Source organism: Pieris brassicae, chromosome 6 (genome assembly GCF_905147105.1).
Source record: "Pieris brassicae chromosome 6, ilPieBrab1.1, whole genome shotgun sequence".
Classification (NCBI taxonomy): domain Eukaryota; kingdom Metazoa; phylum Arthropoda; class Insecta; order Lepidoptera; family Pieridae; genus Pieris; species Pieris brassicae.
This window is the reverse complement of record NC_059670.1, coordinates 11,132,513-11,152,019: the sequence shown is the minus strand read 5'-3', so window position 1 is coordinate 11,152,019 and position 19,507 is coordinate 11,132,513. Positions and strand designations below refer to the sequence as shown.

General features: G+C 34.7%; 1 protein-coding gene across 2 annotated transcripts; it reads right to left on the bottom strand.

Annotated features, from left to right (window-relative positions):
* Positions 1–2,471: 2,471 nt before the first annotated feature.
* Positions 2,472–18,222, bottom strand: LOC123710720 (TBC1 domain family member 9). 2 transcript variants are annotated; one of them, XM_045662847.1, is made up of 19 exons: positions 17,957–18,222; positions 17,712–17,878; positions 17,312–17,479; positions 16,626–16,722; positions 15,238–15,501; positions 14,537–14,801; positions 13,304–13,506; positions 11,678–11,813; positions 11,180–11,459; positions 10,760–10,953; positions 10,134–10,328; positions 9,365–9,514; positions 7,614–7,802; positions 7,170–7,349; positions 6,720–6,925; positions 6,305–6,399; positions 5,900–6,085; positions 5,646–5,755; positions 2,472–5,085 (listed from the first exon to the last, which is right to left on the bottom strand). In XM_045662847.1, exons 1-19 carry the CDS (start codon positions 17,998–18,000, stop codon positions 4,870–4,872), a joined length of 3,345 nt encoding a protein of 1,114 aa, XP_045518803.1. In that variant the 5' UTR covers positions 18,001–18,222; the 3' UTR covers positions 2,472–4,869. The 2 variants fall into 2 exon arrangements, with proteins under 2 accessions (XP_045518803.1, XP_045518804.1); XM_045662848.1 differs by having other exon boundaries at positions 11,678–11,801.
* Between the last annotated feature and the right edge of the window lie 1,285 nt (positions 18,223–19,507).

Below are 19,507 nucleotides of genomic sequence, written 5' to 3'. Positions count from 1 at the left end.
CTATGTTGTATTATTTCCTTTCCAATAGTGCGTTGGTGATTGGTTTTGTTTCAAAAATATTTATTGTGTGTGTGTGTCATGATATGTTAGGCCCTGTTAACGAAATTTCGTAGAAACTACGAGCAAAATAGTTCGTTTAGTATGGAAAGTAGTGCAAAGCGTAAAATATATAAAGTAAATATTGGTAAAATAATTAAGGACGTTTAATAAAAAATAAACCACAATTTGAGGAACATCTGAAAGTATATTTTAACGTAACTAAAATTCTTTAATGGCTTTACATATCATAAAAAATACAAAAATATTCTAAAAAAAATAACGCAAAAGTATTCGCCTGCCCTTGACACGTAAAATAGTTACCCTTCTACCACCTCGTTGTGTCGCATTTGGTCTCAATGACAGATTTAATGTGAAGAGGCATGGTTGCAACCAACGCTGCACTCTCCTCAGGCGTAGTCGGCTCCCAGACAGCCAAGAGTTTAGCCTTTAAGTCGCTCTTCGATCTTGATGCATTTTTACGGAGAACCTTTTTCATTTTCCACCATAGGAAACCCCTTAACAGTAAAAAAGCTTTTAAATGAAGATCTTGTTGTGTGTATGCTCGTAATACAAAAAAAAGGAGTGGGCACTTACTTAATGCTGGATATCATCCATAATAATGGACATCATCCATTATCAGTAATGGTCTGGTTACGAGTGTTCTATTACGGGTTAACTGAGGTTCATTTTTGCGAAAAGGGGGTCAAAACCAGTGCAAAAGTGTACCAAGAGGCGGTTTTGGATCGGCTTGTCAAAGACCTGCCCAGCACGCTGATTGCGGGACATCACTTCGTGTTCCAGCAGGACTCTGCGCCTGCACACAATGCCAAAACCACTGAAGCCTGGTTTGAGCATCAAAACATCGACTTAATTAGACATGAGGATTGGCCTTGCTCCAGTCCGGACCTTAAGACTTTGGACTATAAAATTTGGAATTTTGCTATTATTCGATTCGATTCTATGCCATTTCTATTTCTTAAATAATGTACTATAAATTGATATATCAGTCATGAAAAACTGATCAGTACTTCAGTTTTTTCATTATTTCCATTTATCACAGAACATTGGGACCGACTATGTAGATGCTGTGGCACCTCAATATCAGTAGTAACTAGTGCTACCGGTCGTAGATTTTTCTTTAGCAAGCGTATTTGAAATGTTCTTAGAAAAATATAACATTATAGGCGGGACAATATCGTGTGTCTGTCTGTAGGACACTTTGGAAGTAGCCTGTGTAAAGATTGAGAATTACAAGATCCACTGCTACATGTATATATAATGTATTTACAGATGCAGAGGCAATGCAAATCTCAATTACAACTAATCTTAGCTCTGATCATTGTGGAAAGTTAGTGGCGCTAAAATGTAAAGTGGTGAAACAAGTAAAAGGAGCAGTGTGTTTGATCCAGTAAATAAAAAGCGAATGGTGTGATTTAGACATAATATAGGTAAACACCTACCTATATTACCGGTAGGTACTACCGTTGATAAACAGTACAACAATATAAGTGATTGTATTAATAAGAAGTTCAACACTATCTTTACTCCAATGAAAGTCTCTCATTCGCAGTGTAAATTGTATAGTGATTGGGCGACACCGGGAATTTATAAAAGTAGACAACGGTTGTATGACCTTTACGCTGAAATGTCATACAATCATAATGAAGAATTTACTCTTTATGCTCGAAATTATAATAAATTATTTAAGAAAGTTTGTTACACGGCCAAGTCCTTAAATATCAAAAACAAGATTGTACCCAATAAAACTAAAATGACTTGGAAGATAGTGAAACTGGAAGAGTCAACGATTGCAATCGAGTCATGGAACTGTGTCGATAACACTATAATCAAATCTAACGAAGAGATTGTTTTTGATAAGTACTTTTCTGGCATTCCAATTACTAAACTGTCTATGTTCCGACTACTAAGTATCTTCAATCATCTCCCGCCCTCGCTGATCACGAAAAAATTCGCTCACTAACTGATGTCGATGCAGCTTGACTTGTTTATTTTAGTTACTTTCACACCTTAATGACTTATGGCTTATTATTATGGACCCCATGCTGCTGATGTCGAAACTATTTTCATCCTGCAGAAGAGGTAGCCCTCCTCATAATCAATCATGCAATCTATAATTCAAAATGTAGGAAATCTCTAAGAGATAAATTCAAGGAAATTAATATACCTTTCCCTCGCAATATATTTATGAAATTATTATGTATATATATAAAAAAAATGTGATAAGTTTACAAGAATAGAACATACGCACAATGTTTGTACTCGGAACAAACGCAGGCTGCAATTTCCCGTATTAGACTATCTAAAGTTAATTTAATGGCGTGGAATAAGTGCTACCTGTATCTTATGTTCTATAATAAACATATTTTTTTAATTAAATTTTTAAAACAAGGTAAAAAACAACAATAATTGTACATAATGTTTATTTTTCAGGCTTACATTCAGTGCTCATAACTATATTATATAAGTCCCTGGTACACAGTAAACTTAACAATTAAAGCGAAATTATTTTTAAGTATTGCACCTCGAAATAAACTCTTATTCACTTTAAAACAGTTTATTTCAATCTAGGATTTTTATAAATTTAACGAAAATCTCGCTTCAACATTATGAATACAATTTTGCACCTTTACAAATAAGTTGTGCCACAAAATACTAGCAAAAATAATTTGAAATTTCAGCGTGTAAGCACCATAACATCGAAGCCCTACAATGCATTATTGTTCAGTATAAGGAATTCTTATAAGCTCGGCACTTATCAGGTACCACAATTTTATTTACATAAATTACATTCACGCCGCACATGTAAAATCGTGTTTGTGGGACAAACGCTTGAAGTCTATTTTTTCACAAAATCTATACAAATTCTCGAATGAAGACATTGACGAAATATTTGTAATAAATATACATATATTTCGGGTGCGACCTGAACGTTTTGTTATAAGTAATAACATAATATTATATAATAGTCAAACATGATTAAACGCCAGATTTTACATGAAGGTTTGGGGAAACTATGCCTTGACTATTTACCTCATTTGTTAAATAGACACCTAAGTACTATTATTGAGAATGAAAATGGAAAAAGCAAACTTTTTTTTCGTCAAATTTCTATAATGTGTTTCCCAATGAATTTCCTCCAAGCCAAAGTTACCGTTACGTGTCGTATCTGAATTGCGACTTGCAAGAGGTGACGTCCTTAAACTTCTGCCGCCCTAGTCATTATTTTTTGGTCATTAAGCTTTGACGGACAGATGAACACATTTAGTTAAAACACCGATTTAGTTAATGAATAAGGAATTGCTTTAAATGTCCATCAAGTCTTTGAAGTCTATATTAAAAAGTACATACCCCAATATCTGTTAAAGTAACAGTTATAACTATGCTATAAAGACACTTCGTTCTGTTAAACAAGACAAACAAGTATTTCTTAATAAACAGTAAGAGAAATAAGTGTTCAAGTTTTGTACTATGCATATAATAAACATATACATACGTATCTAATATGGCGTACATTTTATATAATGTTATTTTTATCACAAAATTAAACTTATCTAGATATCGGAATGTTAGTAATTAGTAACTTTCATAACTATAAGGCATTTACTGATTTAGTGCGGTAATTTGGAAATAAATTTTAGCTTCACTGAAAAACTTATCTTTGTTGCAAAGAATTATTTACCTGATTGACTCGTCAAAATCAAAGAGGCCACTAATCATTTTTATTCAGTGTTTATAAGATAAATATCAATAATGTAAACATTTATTAAACATCATTTATTTTAACTTTTTGCATTATCTTCTTCGATCAAAAGAACTGGATAAATGATGGTGGACCTCAATATTTACTGACACGTATCAGCAGAGCTACTCCGTATTCCGCGACCCTTGCCTCTTTTATTATTTCTGAACAATTAATGTAAAAGAGAAACCTTATTGATTTATCATAGTAATTATATATAAAAAAAAATTCGAATGTCGCTTGCTCCGGGAAACAAACTCGTAAAGCACTATTACGACAGTTTTCATTTTTGTCTTCCTTGGGTGATGAACTCTATTTTTTTCAAAAACACGAGTATGTGTTCATTCTACGGAAATTATATTGTACACAATGTTGGTAATACTGGTTTACCTAATTTCTTTTCCTGTAACCATACAGTTCATGCGACAGTTTGAAAATAAAAAAAAGAATGAAAATAATATATCTCTGTCTCACGAAGGTCAAAATATTTCCGCGATACGAATGTCTCGCACGTAATAATTTGGTAATAAATTAAGGTTAACCAGTATTACTAACATTGTATACAAAATAATTTCCGTAGTAAAAACAAATTATTACGTGCTAGACATTCGTCAAAATTACTGTCGTAATGTTTGGTTACTGTGTCGTCCGTTGTTTAAACAGTGAAACAATCATATAACGAATTTGTTCCTCATTGTAATTAGATATATTACTGTAATGTACATTTAGTTACTTTTTAAGTAATTCCACTAAATACATAACATTAAGCCTCAAATAGAAATTAGGACTAGTAATAGCATTAACTTGTTATTTTTCCTGTGAAAAAAAGTTTTGCTTCTACGATTATGTTCCCCGGAGGAGAAAGCGATATAGTAATGCCAAGTAATATTTTTAAACCGAACGCGTGTTGGAAGCGAGACATAATTTTGTACACAAAAAAATTGCTAAGAAATAATATACCTAATAAGAGTCTGTTAAAGTCGTTTCTGAAATAAAAACATCTTTTGAGATCGGATCATGCCACGGAATGCTGAATAACCCTGCTGCCCCAGAGATGGCATTCAACACGGCTACGAGACGGATTGCAGCCTGTCTCTCTGCCTCAAAGCCTCGAGTTGCGGTAAGATCGAGACCTGCTTGCTGAAGAACTCCTCCAAGGCCGCCTCGGCTAACATTGTGGCTAAGAATTGTTCCAACGTGATAGACCAATCCTCCGTGGGATCTTTTTCGTCTTTACTAGGAGACGGCTGCGCGCACGCTTCCTCCAGATTGCCGTTTCGATCGGGCTAAAATTTACGTAAATTTTAAACATAATGTGATATTTTATGGCTACAAATAATATGAGAAACGAACATAATGATATGACTCATAATGTAATTGTAACATATATTCTGTTTTCTTAAAATTCTTTGGACAATTATAAACTAAAGTCGCTCACACAAAAACGGACTAAGGACTTCTTTTGGAAATAAATGTTTGTGAATAATTGTATTTATTTTTAGTGAGGAAATATGTACATAATAATAATATAGAAATAAAAAAACACAAACTTATTAACTTGGAGTCCCTCTCATAATATAAACTCTTGCTAATTTGCACTTTGTGGTAGTTTCTACTGTTGCCAATTTGAACTGTTGGTAATTTGAACTTTTGATGATTTGTTGTTTCTACTGTTGGTAATTTGAACTGTTGATAATTTGAATTTTGTGGTTTTGGATTTTTGGTAATTTGAAATGTATCTCTGGTCCTTTGAGTTTAATCGAGAGTTGATTAAATATGGCATTTGTTATTAGGGGTGCAAGAATAATTAATTAAATATTTTAATCATTACATATGGATTTCATACCTCGAGTGCCGAAGGCTGAGCGGCAGCCGCCAAGTACAAGCTGTCTTGCGACATCTCTCGGTCCAAATTTGGTCGATGCCTTAATTCGCCCAATTGTAGAAGTAGAGTCTCTGAAATTTTGGAGTTTATTACATTTTGCGTGCATTATAAGAGAAACCATTGGTTTTTATGGTATATATTGTGTATTTCGATGTTTTCGTAAAAAAATACACTGAATAAACATTACATACAGTTTTAAAAACATGTCTCAATACCTGCTCTAGCGACAGCCTCGTACAAGGGCGTGGAGTACTGCGTGAGGTCGTGAAGGGCGGCCAGCAGACGTAGGAAGTGCGGGCGAGGCAGGGCGGGCGGCGGAGAGGGCGGCGGGGGAGTGCCAGGCGAAGCCCCGGGCGGGACACCCAAGGCGCACACGCGAATGGCCTCCGCCGCTATTGCTTCTGCAACGAGGGCGAAAACGGTATTACCAGGGTGACAGACGTTGCGAGAGATGATGTATTGAAACAGATTTTTTTATTCTCATAACTGATACAATTTTTTCCTATTCCTAATTGTCAGTTAATTGTGATAGGACTTTGGTGACATAGTCGTGTCTCATTTTTGATTTAGATTAATTTTATAATGAAACTAGTCAAACTATAAATTCAATATAAACTCACCGTCCGGGGAGTAAGTGCTGTCCGTTGATTTGTCTATTTGTCCGTCACCCATGTCACTAATAGATTTCTGGATAGATTCGGAAGGCCGCTGTATACTGAAAAAGTTTTATATAAATAATGATAAACTATTATAATCTAAGATACAACCACAAATGAAACCTGGCATTGACATTCACATTACCAGATGGCTCGCAAGTGCGTTGCCGGCCTTTTAAGAATTGGTACGCTGTTTGAAACATCCTAAGTCAAACTGTTCCGGGAATTCAGTAGGCAGCTTTGTAGCCTGGAGTGACCATCTTGTCTTGCTGAGCACACCAAGCAAGAGGCAAACTGAGCCCTTGCATCCAAATGACCGTAAAACTGAACCTCATTCGTATATTGCACGATTATTACGTATTAGATTATAAAGAAATACCTGTCAAAAAAGGATATGGCGTCGTCCGCCAACTCCTCGACCTCCGTTAATTGCGCAGACCTCAGCTCCAAATTCGATAACAGTGGCGGCGCATGCGCACAATACAGCGCGCGCAGTCGTTTCTGTGCCTCCGCCCTCGTGCTCAGCCCGATGGCGAGCGACAAGCCGCGGGCGCTTACAAGGCCGTCGTCGTCGTGGTCCATAAGCTAGAAAGATTATTTTTTATAAGGCCCTAAAGTAAAACATATCGTAAACGCAGGACCGAACGAAAGGACGATAATGGTGGTTCTTGAGTCTGAAATTTAACTGTCAAACTTCCTCTGACAATACATTAAAAATAATTAATTCATAAGCTATTACGTTTTTACGTTTACGTTATGCTATGATAATATTTTGAACGTAATGTTATATAGTTATAGTTGACACTGAAACGTCTCCCGTAAAAATTACCTTAAAAATCCTGGCCGTGATCGCCTCCGCGTAGTCGCCCTTAGCCCAAGGGGACAGGGCCACGTATATCGTCTTAAACTGCGCGTAGTCCAGTCTGTACGCTTCATACGGAGCCTCCAACCTTTCGGCCGGGACTCGCTTCGCCCAGAAGAGTTCTTCACGGATTACGCTTAGTAATTCCTGAGATTGGTGATTACGGCAATAGTTATTATTTACTTTTATATTGCTGTAAGATGAATTTGAATGGCATCTTCATTCAGCAAGGGAAATGGAATCTTTATAGGTCTGGGCATAAGGTCTCCGTATCTGTTTCATATTTGTCAATTTATTAGGCAAGTCACCTACTTGCGTGCGTGAGACGGCGTGTCGACTTTTTGGCTCTAAAGCAAATCGGTTTACTCATGATGTTTACCTTCACATATAATGAATAAAATAGTAACTGACCTGCAACTCGTTAGCATCCAGCAGCTTGTCCTGCTGCAGGGCCCTCAGGGTGTTCTTCTCGAGGCTGTCCTCCAGGTGCCGGACCACTCTCAAGCGGTGTTTGAGCCTCAAGTGCTCGATGCACTCGCTGCTGACGTTGGCCCCGTACATCCGGTACGACTGGTACACCAGCTCTTGTATCTTTATGGTCTGGAAGTTTTATCACATTTAGTATGCGAGTTTCATCCGGTCTCCATACTTTGTTTATTTTAATATGTGAGATTCATGAGAACTTTTACTTTTCATGTATCCTTTTTTTTAGTTTAGTTGTTCCTGTTTAGTTTAGTCTTGATAACTATATGTAATATGTGTTTTAGGACTTCTTGCCTATCTCATGTAATTTATTACATTTTCTCTTTTCATAGTGGTTGTCTGGACGCCAGTTGCCCTCCTTATCATTTAATTCTGTTAAATTTTTATATTGTAATTCAACGAAGTATATATAAATAATAAATAAAAAAATAGCTGTAGAAAATATACATACGTTAAATCATTTAAAACAGTACCAATATCTATGCAGATTCTTGCAAATGTTATAAATTAGATTGTAATGTCGACGCAGTCAACCAGATTTATTATTTTTACATGCTTTTCTTAATGGGCTGATAGATTGTTGCTATTGTTAATTTCTTCCAGAATCTCTCCGACGTATGCGACAAGATATTCTCAATTGTTCCATATGCCTCGTACTCACAATCGAATGTTTCGGGCTTAGCTAACTAACAATTTATAAAGATGGCGACATTTGCCACATTGAGGTTGTGAGGAAATATTTTACGACGCCGGAAGACTTTGTTTAATTTAGCAGAGGTAACAACTTCTTTTGTCTTTAAAATATTAAGTTGTCGTTTGTTTAAGGTTAAATATCAGTTTGCTTTTACCTATTTATGTACTTAATTGACTTATGTTTTCTGTTTCGTATAGGTACATTGTTTATTAATGTAATCTGTTTTGGCTTTGTATATTGTAGTCCGATAAATTTAGACCAAAAAATGAGAGTGAAGGTACATAAAGTCCCAACAAGCTGAAAATCAGTAAAATTGTTCAAAACATAATTAATAATATTAAAAGTTACCCATCTTTTCCGTGTATGGAATTTTTTTTATTTAATGTCAAAGGTCACAAAAATAGTTTTTCGCGAAAAGTACCTTTTATGATAAAACTTTGATTTAACTTTTATAACTTTTTTAATCGTTATATCTCAGAAACGGTAGCTCGTAGGAAGAAAAATATTATTATACATTTTTTATAGATCAATTTATGATCTACATTTTTGTTTAAGGTACTTGTATGATAAAACTTACCGTTTTGCTGGAAAGCGCGATTTTGACCTTATGTTTATGTTTTGAACAATTTTACTGATTTTTAACTTGTTAGAACTTTATGTTCCTTCGAATGTCTAAACTGAGCGGGCTATTGTCTAATGTATTCTATTATATATGTGTAGCTGAAAGAATCCGCCGAGGAACTTTTTAGACTAGCACAAGATAGCAACCTTTAGCAATAAAGTGGCACGAGAAAAATATTTTTTTGTATCTTTTATGTTTAATTTTTTAATTGTCATATATTTTAAAATATAGTAAGTAAAAACCGGCAGTATAGCCGGTTTTTCTGTACATATGTTCCTTGCACGCCATTTTAATTTAAGAAATAATTAAACATTATGTATTATTATGTATAATAACAGAAATGAAATAAAATCGAATGAATACCTTCTGAGCGGTCCTTGGCTCGGTGGAAAGCGCCATGGCCTCATCGTTGAAGATGCCTTCGAGATAATCGGTCAGAATTTGCACCGCTTGGCCATCTTCAGTGGATTTGAGAAGCTTTTCCTTGTTCACGTCCAATATGGTTAAAGTCACCTGGAAAAGAGATTGGGCCCTGTCAAAAATATAGCATCACCAGTATTATTATTACTTTGTGTTCGTGAAACAGTGGCGCTACAACCTTTTTAGGTCTGGGCCTCAGATTTCTGTATCTGTTTTTATGACCATTAGTCAATCTAAAAGGCAAGTAGGTTATCTCCTGTGCCTGACACACTCCTTTGACTTTTTGGGTCTAAGGCAAGCCGGTTTCCTCACGATGGTTTCCTTCACCGTTCGAGCTAATGTGCGCAACATGGAGAGAAAGTCCGTTGGTGCCCAGCTGGGGATCGACGACCTGAGTAATGACAGTCGCACGCTGAAACCACTAGGCCAATACTATTCTATTTGAAGCTACGAACATTTAAAAAAAATACTAAAATAACAAAGAATATATAAGAATTTTTGCCAAATCAGTTATTTTGACGTTAAAGATTACGAAGCCAGAAAAATGCTTATTTTACCGGGAATCTAGCCCAAAAAAAGGCCTTCAGGTTGAAAGTAATAAAATAAACTTAACCAATACCACATTATGCTACCTTCTTATGTACCAGGATACCATAAGCATTTAAGAGTAGAATACTAGAACATTAACTTAGGACACTTTCGTCCAATATACCTGAAAAATAACTTTAGCGCCATCATAGAAGAAACAATCCATGACGTTTACGGCGCACTCGTACGGCATCACGCTGATGAACAGCGTCAAGAACCAAGACAAGGAGATCATCTTCATCATCCCCAGTTCGTCCAGCTTTGCGTGGAGATCGGGTAACTGTGACTTCGTCAGCTCTTCTAGGACACCTTGGTCCACCTGGAATTTAGGCACATATACTTTTAATTCCTTTAGTAAACTGCTCATGATCGCTCACCGACCAGTACTGACGACAACGTCAAGGAACTTGGCTCCCAGAGGGTAATCCACTGTATAGTGCAGGACACACTGAAGGAAAATGAAGTAGACCTGCGATGTACCAAATAATGAAGATGACGATGAAAACGTTACAAAAAAAAGTATAAACGAATTCCTCTCATTTGCTGAAAGCACTATAATCTTTGTTTAGCTAATCAGCGTTTTGTCTCAATCACTCTAGTGTCACTTCATATATAATACAATGGTTATTATCGATATTTTTAAATAGAACATAACAAAATTAGAATAATTTTAAACCTAAATTTGTAAATTTATATTTTTTAATAAATGGAATTTAAAGAGAGCATTTCCTATTAAAAAAAATAACTTACCAAAGCACCAACGACCCTGGTATTGTAATAGTCCGGGAGCAAAGTCTCGCAAATGGTCGCAAGAAGCCAAAAGGCCTGCTCTTCCGGGCAATATATTAGGAGAACGGAGGCCACGATGTTCATCGCTTGACAATAGCCGATGGTAGGGTTCTTTAGTGCGTACGCGCAGAGTACGCGTCGAAGAGCTGATATGCCTGAAAAGTTCATTAATTTCGACATACTTAAAATATAAACAAATCTCTATATTTTAAAACTGACGTGTCAATGTTGGAACTCTTCTAACCCAAGAGGATACTCGAGCAGTTAAACTGGCCCAAAGGCTCTAGTGGCTAAAGTGGTATATATACAAGCCTAACTGTTGCAAGAAACACGCCGCAGGACGTCAACCGATGTTGTGACTCATAACATTTCATTACTCACCAACATCGTTCTGAAACGCCGGATGCTCCGGAAGTGATCTATGTAGATCTCTTTCTATCTCATCGTTGGCCTGGTTCTTCGAAGACAGGGCCTCATTCACCAGCTTCTCGTAGAGGCCCTTGCTTTGGACCTTCTGAAGAATGGACCCTGAGAAGACGCTCCACAACTCCCCGCGTAGAGATTCAGGTATACCCTTCACGACCAGTTCACTTCCTTCTGTCGTTCTGTACATACTTACACCACGCCCTACTTCAGCCATGTGATCTTCCCACTGTTTTTCCTGATACAAGCAACAGGTTAAGTTTTTTAAAAGTCGGTAATTTATCAGCATTTATCATAGATATTAGGATAAATTTACTAAATTAATATATAAGTCTAAAGATCATTAAATACGATTCAGTGATTTAAAATGTTATCATTATCAACATTAGTAGATTGTTAGTAAGGCTATTTTTTAATATGACTTATTGAAGTTTAAGTTCAGTTTCTCCTACCTACCTTCTTCTGCTGTATTTGCTTGATGCTGGAAGTCTGGTGGGTCTTGAACAGAGTCATGAGTGGAGGCTGTGGCGTCCATGCTCCTTCAACGCGTTGTCCCCCCACGGCTTTTCCGCTTTTCTCCCTGAATACATCACTGTTCAACATCTTAGAAACGAATTCAGACGACTAACATTGTTAGTAGAATGTTAGTTACCTTTGAACCCGAGTAGAATTATTTACAACGCCACATGCCATCCAACGCCAAGGGCGGATCTAGCATTCACATAAGGGGATCGAAATTATTAATATAAACACACTATTTTGTAGAATAAATATGAATTTGTTATAAGCCCGTTCTGGCTCCAGGTCTATGAATGCCAGATCTGACCCTGATACAAGTTAAGAAAGATAACATTCCAGATCCAGGTAAGAAGATATATTAAAATTTAAACAAATGTTATTTTTATACTTTTATACAATGGAATTCACCAAAAATATTTTCTTTAAATAATAGTATTTGAGAAAGATTTCGATAGCACTGTATGCGATATTCTAATAGATGCAGCAGAAGTGGAACAAATAGATGAGTTGAAAAACTCCAGTTGAAAAGTATGATGATGATATGAAAAGACGAGTGAATGCTGGTAATCTCAAACGAGGCTCCACTGGCCTTACATAGGAGAGTGCTTATTCTGACACACAGAAATGAATGTTGGGTGTGACAGAGAAAGAATGAGAGTAGAACAAATACCGTGGAAATGAAAGCGTTCAGAAGTATGTGCGGTGTAACATTGCGTGACAGGATAAGTAATAAATAATACGTGAACACTTCGATCTAAAAGAAAATGTATTGACAAGGATACGAAAAGTAATGCTTAGGTCGTTTCGTGTAGATCTGATGAATGAGAAGCGGTTATCAAGTACCTGGACCGAATTCAGGACATACTAGAGAAGGGATAAAAGTGCATGAAGCAAGAGAGGACTTCACTACCTTAGCAAGATCCGTGGTCTCTGCCACCGATTCGGGAAAAATCGTGAAGTTTTAAATAAAAACTTGAGAAAATATAATTAGGAAGCAGTCGATTAGACCAATCATAAAACATAAGCAAAGCGATTCAAATTAAGAAATTCAGTTCTGTTTAACGTCACTTGAAAATTACGATTTTAGTTACTGAGTCTAACATAAATCAAATTTAATATAAATTTAGTTTATATATATATTTTTTAACTTAAAAGGATACCGAAATCTATCATTATTAATATTGAGTCATTGTCAAATAATGAAACAATTTTTTTAATCTAAATTTGGATAGCAATATGGAGAAGTTTTTTATTTGAATCGTTTTCCTGATTAAAATTTTACACATCGATAAAAGGCTACAAAAATGAGAAATTAATTACTTTCTAAACTGTTAATTAAATGATAAACGCATATACTGGTTATATACAGATATATAGAATACATATTTTTATAATTGATACAGCGATAAAAATGTTTTAAATTCGATAAGGAAAGAATTAGTTTAACCACATGTTAGAATAAATTATCAATTTTCAACATTTTTCATGTTTCAGTTTTTTCTGTTTGAACAATACAAAAAATGTTTTCATCGGGAGTCGGATCTCCACTGACTTACTACTTACTTGGGCAATTTGGCCAATAACTCCGATATCTTGTGTACTATGAAGTCCCTGTCAGATATATTTCCAAATAAAAAGCTCGTATGATATGACGTGGTGATGAGAATGCTCCCAGACTCGCCGGAACTCCCCGTTCCACCCGAATCAGCCTTTTCCACTTGGTACACATTCCGCAGCGGAATAATAAGCCTGACCAAGTTCGCTACCTGAAAATTAAATTAAAATTATACGAAAAAATATATTTGTTTGAAGTCTTCATCAAAGAAATCTGTAAAGAGATTTTAGGGGCGTTACTAATTTTTAGAAATGCGCGAGATATTTTTTATGTAACAGGTAAACGGGCAGAAGGCTCATCGGATGTTAAGTGATACCACCCATTGACACTCACATTGCCAGAAGGCTCGCAAGTGCTTTTCTTAAAGGATCCTAAGTGGAATTGGTTCGAATCGAAATCAGTGGGCATCTGGCTACACATAGTGCAAAAACTGAATTAAGACACACAAAAAAGCTATGGAAGAGCTTAACGAAGAGACTTTTTTTTATATCGAAGCATATTTACCGTCAAATTATTTCGTTTCGAATTCGTCCCATAGATATGGCTTTGTAATCAGATAATATGAAAAATCTTAGTACTAGTCGCTTTATAAATGAGGTTTAAGATGGTTGATTATGTCAAAATATAAAACGGTTTCAGACTCCCGTCACCAAACATTTTCCTAACAGCAGCTTTAGACAGACATAGACATTTATTACTAACAAATTATACACAGAGAAACATACAAAATAACAATAATCGAAGAAAAAAAAAAGAATGAGAGATAACAATTGTTGTTTCTTTTAAGTGTGTAATGCGTGTGTGCTGTGGTTGTAATTAGCCCTGGCTCAGCATTATGCTGAGGAGCAGAGTTGTTCCACAGCGCTGGTCATTCTGCCAGAGACCACAGCAGCTAGTTTGCGTCTCAGTTGCAAAAAAGGAATAAGAATGTAAAAATACTAATACTTAGTAGAAACAGCAAACTGTAACGAAGTCTTGTGTAAATATGTATAGTAAAAAAATCTTTTAATTATCTGATAATACAAGTAAGAAACACGGTTAATACTTAAGGCGGTAATATACATTTATATTTGTGCGTAATTAGACTTACATCTCATGCAATCCTTGTAAATATAATAAAAAAACTGGGAAATAGATAATTATCAGTAAATATAAATCATTTAGAGCATTGTAGTACTGACCCGACTATCGAAGCAAATGAAATTCTGCGACAAATACATCCTTCCCCAATTATGACGTTTATTATATGGTGTCCACAGGGTGCACTCCTCGGTCCCATCTAATTTCTCAACCTGAGGTAAGCGAAATCGTAGAGTATATAAATTCGACTGCTTCTTCGCGTCCAGATCACGCTTTAGAAATGATGCCTTTTTAGGGACATTTTTGCTCAGTTTTGTGAGCAATTCCTTGTCTATATTGTAGTTGCCCGTTTTATCGTCGATCAACCTTGAAAATAAAATACCTTTGAAGTTAGAATAATAATCGCAATACAGTGAGCAAATGCTGCCAGCGTTAAAGGTACATTGCCACAGGGACGAAACTTGGGTCATTTAGATGCGAATTCGAAACAATATTTGTCTGGAGCAGTGTTTCCCGTTGATCTCACGCCTCACAGGGGGGGCAATTTGATTGTTAGGGGCTACGCTATTCGAAAACTAATAAAATTATATGGAATTTGAATATCAATTTTTCATTGTTGTGAAAATTTACTTACTGTGTTTCGTTAACAATTTCCTAAAACCTATCATTTAAATAATAAATTAATTAATATTAACAAAATTATGACGGCATAAGAATTTCAGAAAGGCTATGGTGGAGCATAGGACAAAGCTTGGGAAACACTGGTCCACATTTAATATAACGATTCAAATTGAAAACTCACTGTTTCATAGCGATGTTAGCCAATTGTTGCATTAGAGCGAATGTTTCATCTTTCTTCAATAACATTGTAAAGCAATGCTCTCCATCTCTTGTAACCACTGTTATTGAATCGGGCAAAAGCAGGCTGTTACTCTTCACGAGTTCGGTGACATCGGCCCAACGAATTTTAAGGGTTGTGTTGCGTCCAAAAATATATGAATAGAAACACATGTAATGCATTGAGAGATAGAGCCAACCCTGTCGTGGCATCTTCCCTTTCCAGTAGCTAAAATAAGAGATATTAGACTAAGATAAAATCCAAAATCATGAAAATTGGACCAGCTGTAAGTGACATAAGTGTATTTGCAATTATTGAATCAAAATATTGTCGATTAAATATATAACTGTGGGTTCAATATACTGTGTCAACTCTTATACCACAACATAATGACTGCATTTTCTATCGGCGAAATAAAATGTAACATTATATAAACGACAAAGCAAAACAACATTAGGAATAGGATAAAGCTGTCGTTTTATCAATCAAAAATAAAATCATAAATGTATTCTCATTATTATTTACTTGGCAAATAATAAAGAAATCTTTTATTTACTTCCATTGTCAACACTTAAACATAAATCAGTATAATGAAGTGTTATGTTCATGACTGCCATTAGCCACAATATACTTGTTAACAAGATGCTAATTCGAACTACAAATTAACATAATATATATTATTCACAAAGCAACAAATATACAATATATCTAACTATACAATTTAGCTATTTTACAACTTTATAACATATTTTTATTATATTGTAAAAAAATACAATGTAAATGCCCAGATATCTTGTAATGATAATTCTGTATAAAAAAATCAATGGCACTACAATCTGTTTAGGTTTGGGTCTGTGCCTGTTTTCCTTCATCGTTTGAGCTAATATTAAATACATAGAAAGAAAGTCCATTGCTACACAGCTGGGGATAGAATCTATGACCTCAGGGATGTGAGTCGCATGCTGAAGCCACTAGGCCAACACTGCTCACATAATTATCATAATGTGTAAGCTTGTTAAATATAAAACAAATAATTCATCATGTGTACACTTTTAATAGACATGAAGCAATGTTAATAGGGCATGTTGAAATAGTATTTGTATGAACCAAAGATGTAAATTTTGCTCACTTATGCTTTCTTAGTTTTGGTCGGATTACCTAAAACGCCGCGAGACTATAGCCCGATGCAGGCACTTGCTTTTACCTTACATTGCATAGTATGAAATTATTTTATATATTGCATTAATAAAGAGTGAAAATAATATCCTCTATTATTTGAAAGACCCAGAAAACATACAGTATGCAATATATTTTTATCTAATAGACATGACACAAACAATAACAACACATACCTGCATGAGTAGTGACAGACAAGTTTTTCATCCTTTGGCATTCCAAATCTTTGGTGGAAATGATAATCAACATTTTTGTAATTTATTGTATCTTCATCTAAAAACATAAAAAATGCTACAGAGTGTAATATCCAGGAACAATACTTATTTTAAAACAAGTAAGTGCAACTTCTTTGTCGGCGTTGGCAAAGAACTTAGCGTCACATTTTTTCGTTATGAGCCACATTTTTCAGTTATGCGCCATATACTGTATGTAAGGGTAATATATGCAGTTTACTTAAATTTCAGATAAATAAATTAAAAACTATTGTTAAATATAAATTAATGAATCAAGCTTTTTATAAATTTGATGATTATTTAAATGATAATAATCCTTGAAATTAATTTGCTCCAGTTCAAATATTTATGGCTATCTTACAAACAATTTGTATGACTCAAAACTTAGCAATTAAAAAGAGTGGGGGAGAGTTTCCTTTGTTCTTGCCTGCTCTACGTTCGTGACTTGTGAACTGGTATTAAATGTAAATTTTGAATCAATTTAACATTTTTTCTGTTATGTTCAAGTGTACTTGGTTACCTATATGAATAAGTTATTTTGAGTTAGAGTATGCTACCTCTTTAAATGGTACAGGAGAGCCTTAAATTATGTTTTAATTTAGACTAAACCATTAAATACCATACCATACCTTCAGTAAAGCTTTCCTGTTCTGTAGCAATAAGCGAATTAATTTTACAACACACAAACTCAGTTATTTCTTCCTCTGTATCAAATGAGTGTAAGGTTGGACTAACATTTTCAAACAGCCATTGCCAGTCCTGTTTAATTTCTAGTTCCGTTAAAGCTGTTGCTATTACTATAAAACAAACTTGGTTAATGATATATAAAAAATAATATTATGTTTTATCCTATAAGCAACTAGTTAAATTAATATAGAAATTATGGCAAAGACTCATCAAGTTTCAAAAGAAAATTCCATAAATCTAGTATGTGCAATGTTTAATTAGATTATTTGTATAGTTTGAAACTATTTTACTTTATATTATGATAAATAAATAAATGAAATGCAAATGTTTATAATTTATTACCGTAATAAATTTCAGAATTAGGTGTTTGATGTAATATCCTATACGGCGCTGGTTTAGTGTCTCTTACACTATCTAAAGTTCCTACAAGAAGGGAAGACAGCCCCTTTGATTTGCCATGTCCTTTTCTTCGTTGAAGTACAAAATACAATGTAGTTTCATCACAGTCCCTTAAAAAAAGTTGGGAGTTTGCAACAAAATCATAACTATTTTGACATAGTAACGAAAGTAGTTAAAGAAAGACTTACCACAGTGCAGTTTTAAGAAATACTTCTTGCGGTTTAACCCACATTTTCACAAGCTGTTACGAACATACAATTAATTCTTTGCCACATTTATCTTTCTTTTCCCAAAAGTAATCACAAATAAAGATGAATAATTAGCCAATAATATGATAGAGTTGAAACACAGCTCTAGCATTAAGTAAAGAATGTGGACCAAAAATAAAAAAACAACGATTTATTTGGCAAATTCCAATACAAAAATGTGAAAACAACAAAGTTAGTTTTTTGACAGTGACGTTAACAGCTCTCTGTTGACAGCTGATAGCGTATTACATAATATATGTATATTCATTATAAATGTAATATATATATATTATTTATAATGAATTTACATAAGGGATGTCAGTATATATATAAAATGTAATATTAATAGAATTAGTAGATCCACGCAACTTCTTTGCCATCATTACAAAATCTGACGTGACTCTTTGTATCCAAGAACTCGCATGATACAAGAAAGCATCCGCAAGTACATAAAATAAATTTATATACGTACTTGACGTAGAAATAATGCCATGGGAGTTGCTGAGGTTGTCCATCGAGTCAGTTTTATTGTAAACCGAACCGAAAAAGACAGAATGATGTGCACAAACTTGTGACAGGTGTAGAAAATGTATATTTAATTCTAGTCATATTCGTAAGTCGTGGAATCTATTATCAATATCAGTAGCGGAAGACTTTGTTTAATGGCGACTAACGTGTTGGATAATGGATTTCGGGTTGACACTACTTTTCACCTATGGAAAGCACTCTAGTCGCGAATGCCGATTATCAGTCTGGGCTGGATGATCTGCCGACGACGGATGAACAACCCACATACCTCAATAATAAAAAAGTATCAAAAGATTAGCAGGTACAATGTGCAAAACATATGAAAACGTAATGGAAAGTTCAAACACAAAATGATTGATGGGTATTTATTTTAAAGTAGTACAAAATTACAAAACAAGGGTCGTTCACGATTCTATCCTAAAAAATAAAAATTTCAACTGTAAATAACAAATAAAATTTCTTTAAGAGAATATTTTAAGTTTATTTTAGCGTCTCCAAAATAATTAACAGTAAGTACTTAAAATTGTATAACTTTTTAATGGTGGTGCTCCTTTTCAGCTATTTTCCTTTGCGATTCAGCCCAAGACTTAACATTGGCTTCAGAATTAACTAAATTATGAATTTGTAAAATAAAATAGGACGATATAACTATTGATGGAGGCATATACATCCATATAATATTATTTTTTAAATAATGAAAAAAAGGAAATTGAGCGATTTTTGCCGATAAAGTGTAGGGATACTTCATATGCCTGCCCGACTTCCTGAAAGAAAGAAATTATGAATGAATAAATATATAATGGATACCGTATTTACATTACTATACGTACGGTAGAACAAATAGAACTACAGGTATTTTACTTACCCGGCTATAAGGCCACTTCCACGTAAAATATTTTCTATTTGCGTATAAAAAGCTCTTAGAATATGAGGATACATTTTAGATGCTTTATAGTTGAATTT

Bases quoted from the DNA above. Each gene is read 5' to 3' on its own strand.
- LOC123710720 (XM_045662847.1), bottom strand. From the start codon at position 18,000: ATGTGGGTTAAACCGCAAGAAGTATTTCTTAAAACTGCACTGTG. The intron at 15,502-16,625 runs GTATGTGTTGTT...CTCTTATTTTAG, and splicing joins GTCTGTCACTACTCATGCAG to CTACTGGAAAGGGAAGATGC. The intron at 5,086-5,645 runs GTATGAAATCCA...CGTAAATTTTAG, and splicing joins CTCAGCCTTCGGCACTCGAG to CCCGATCGAAACGGCAATCT.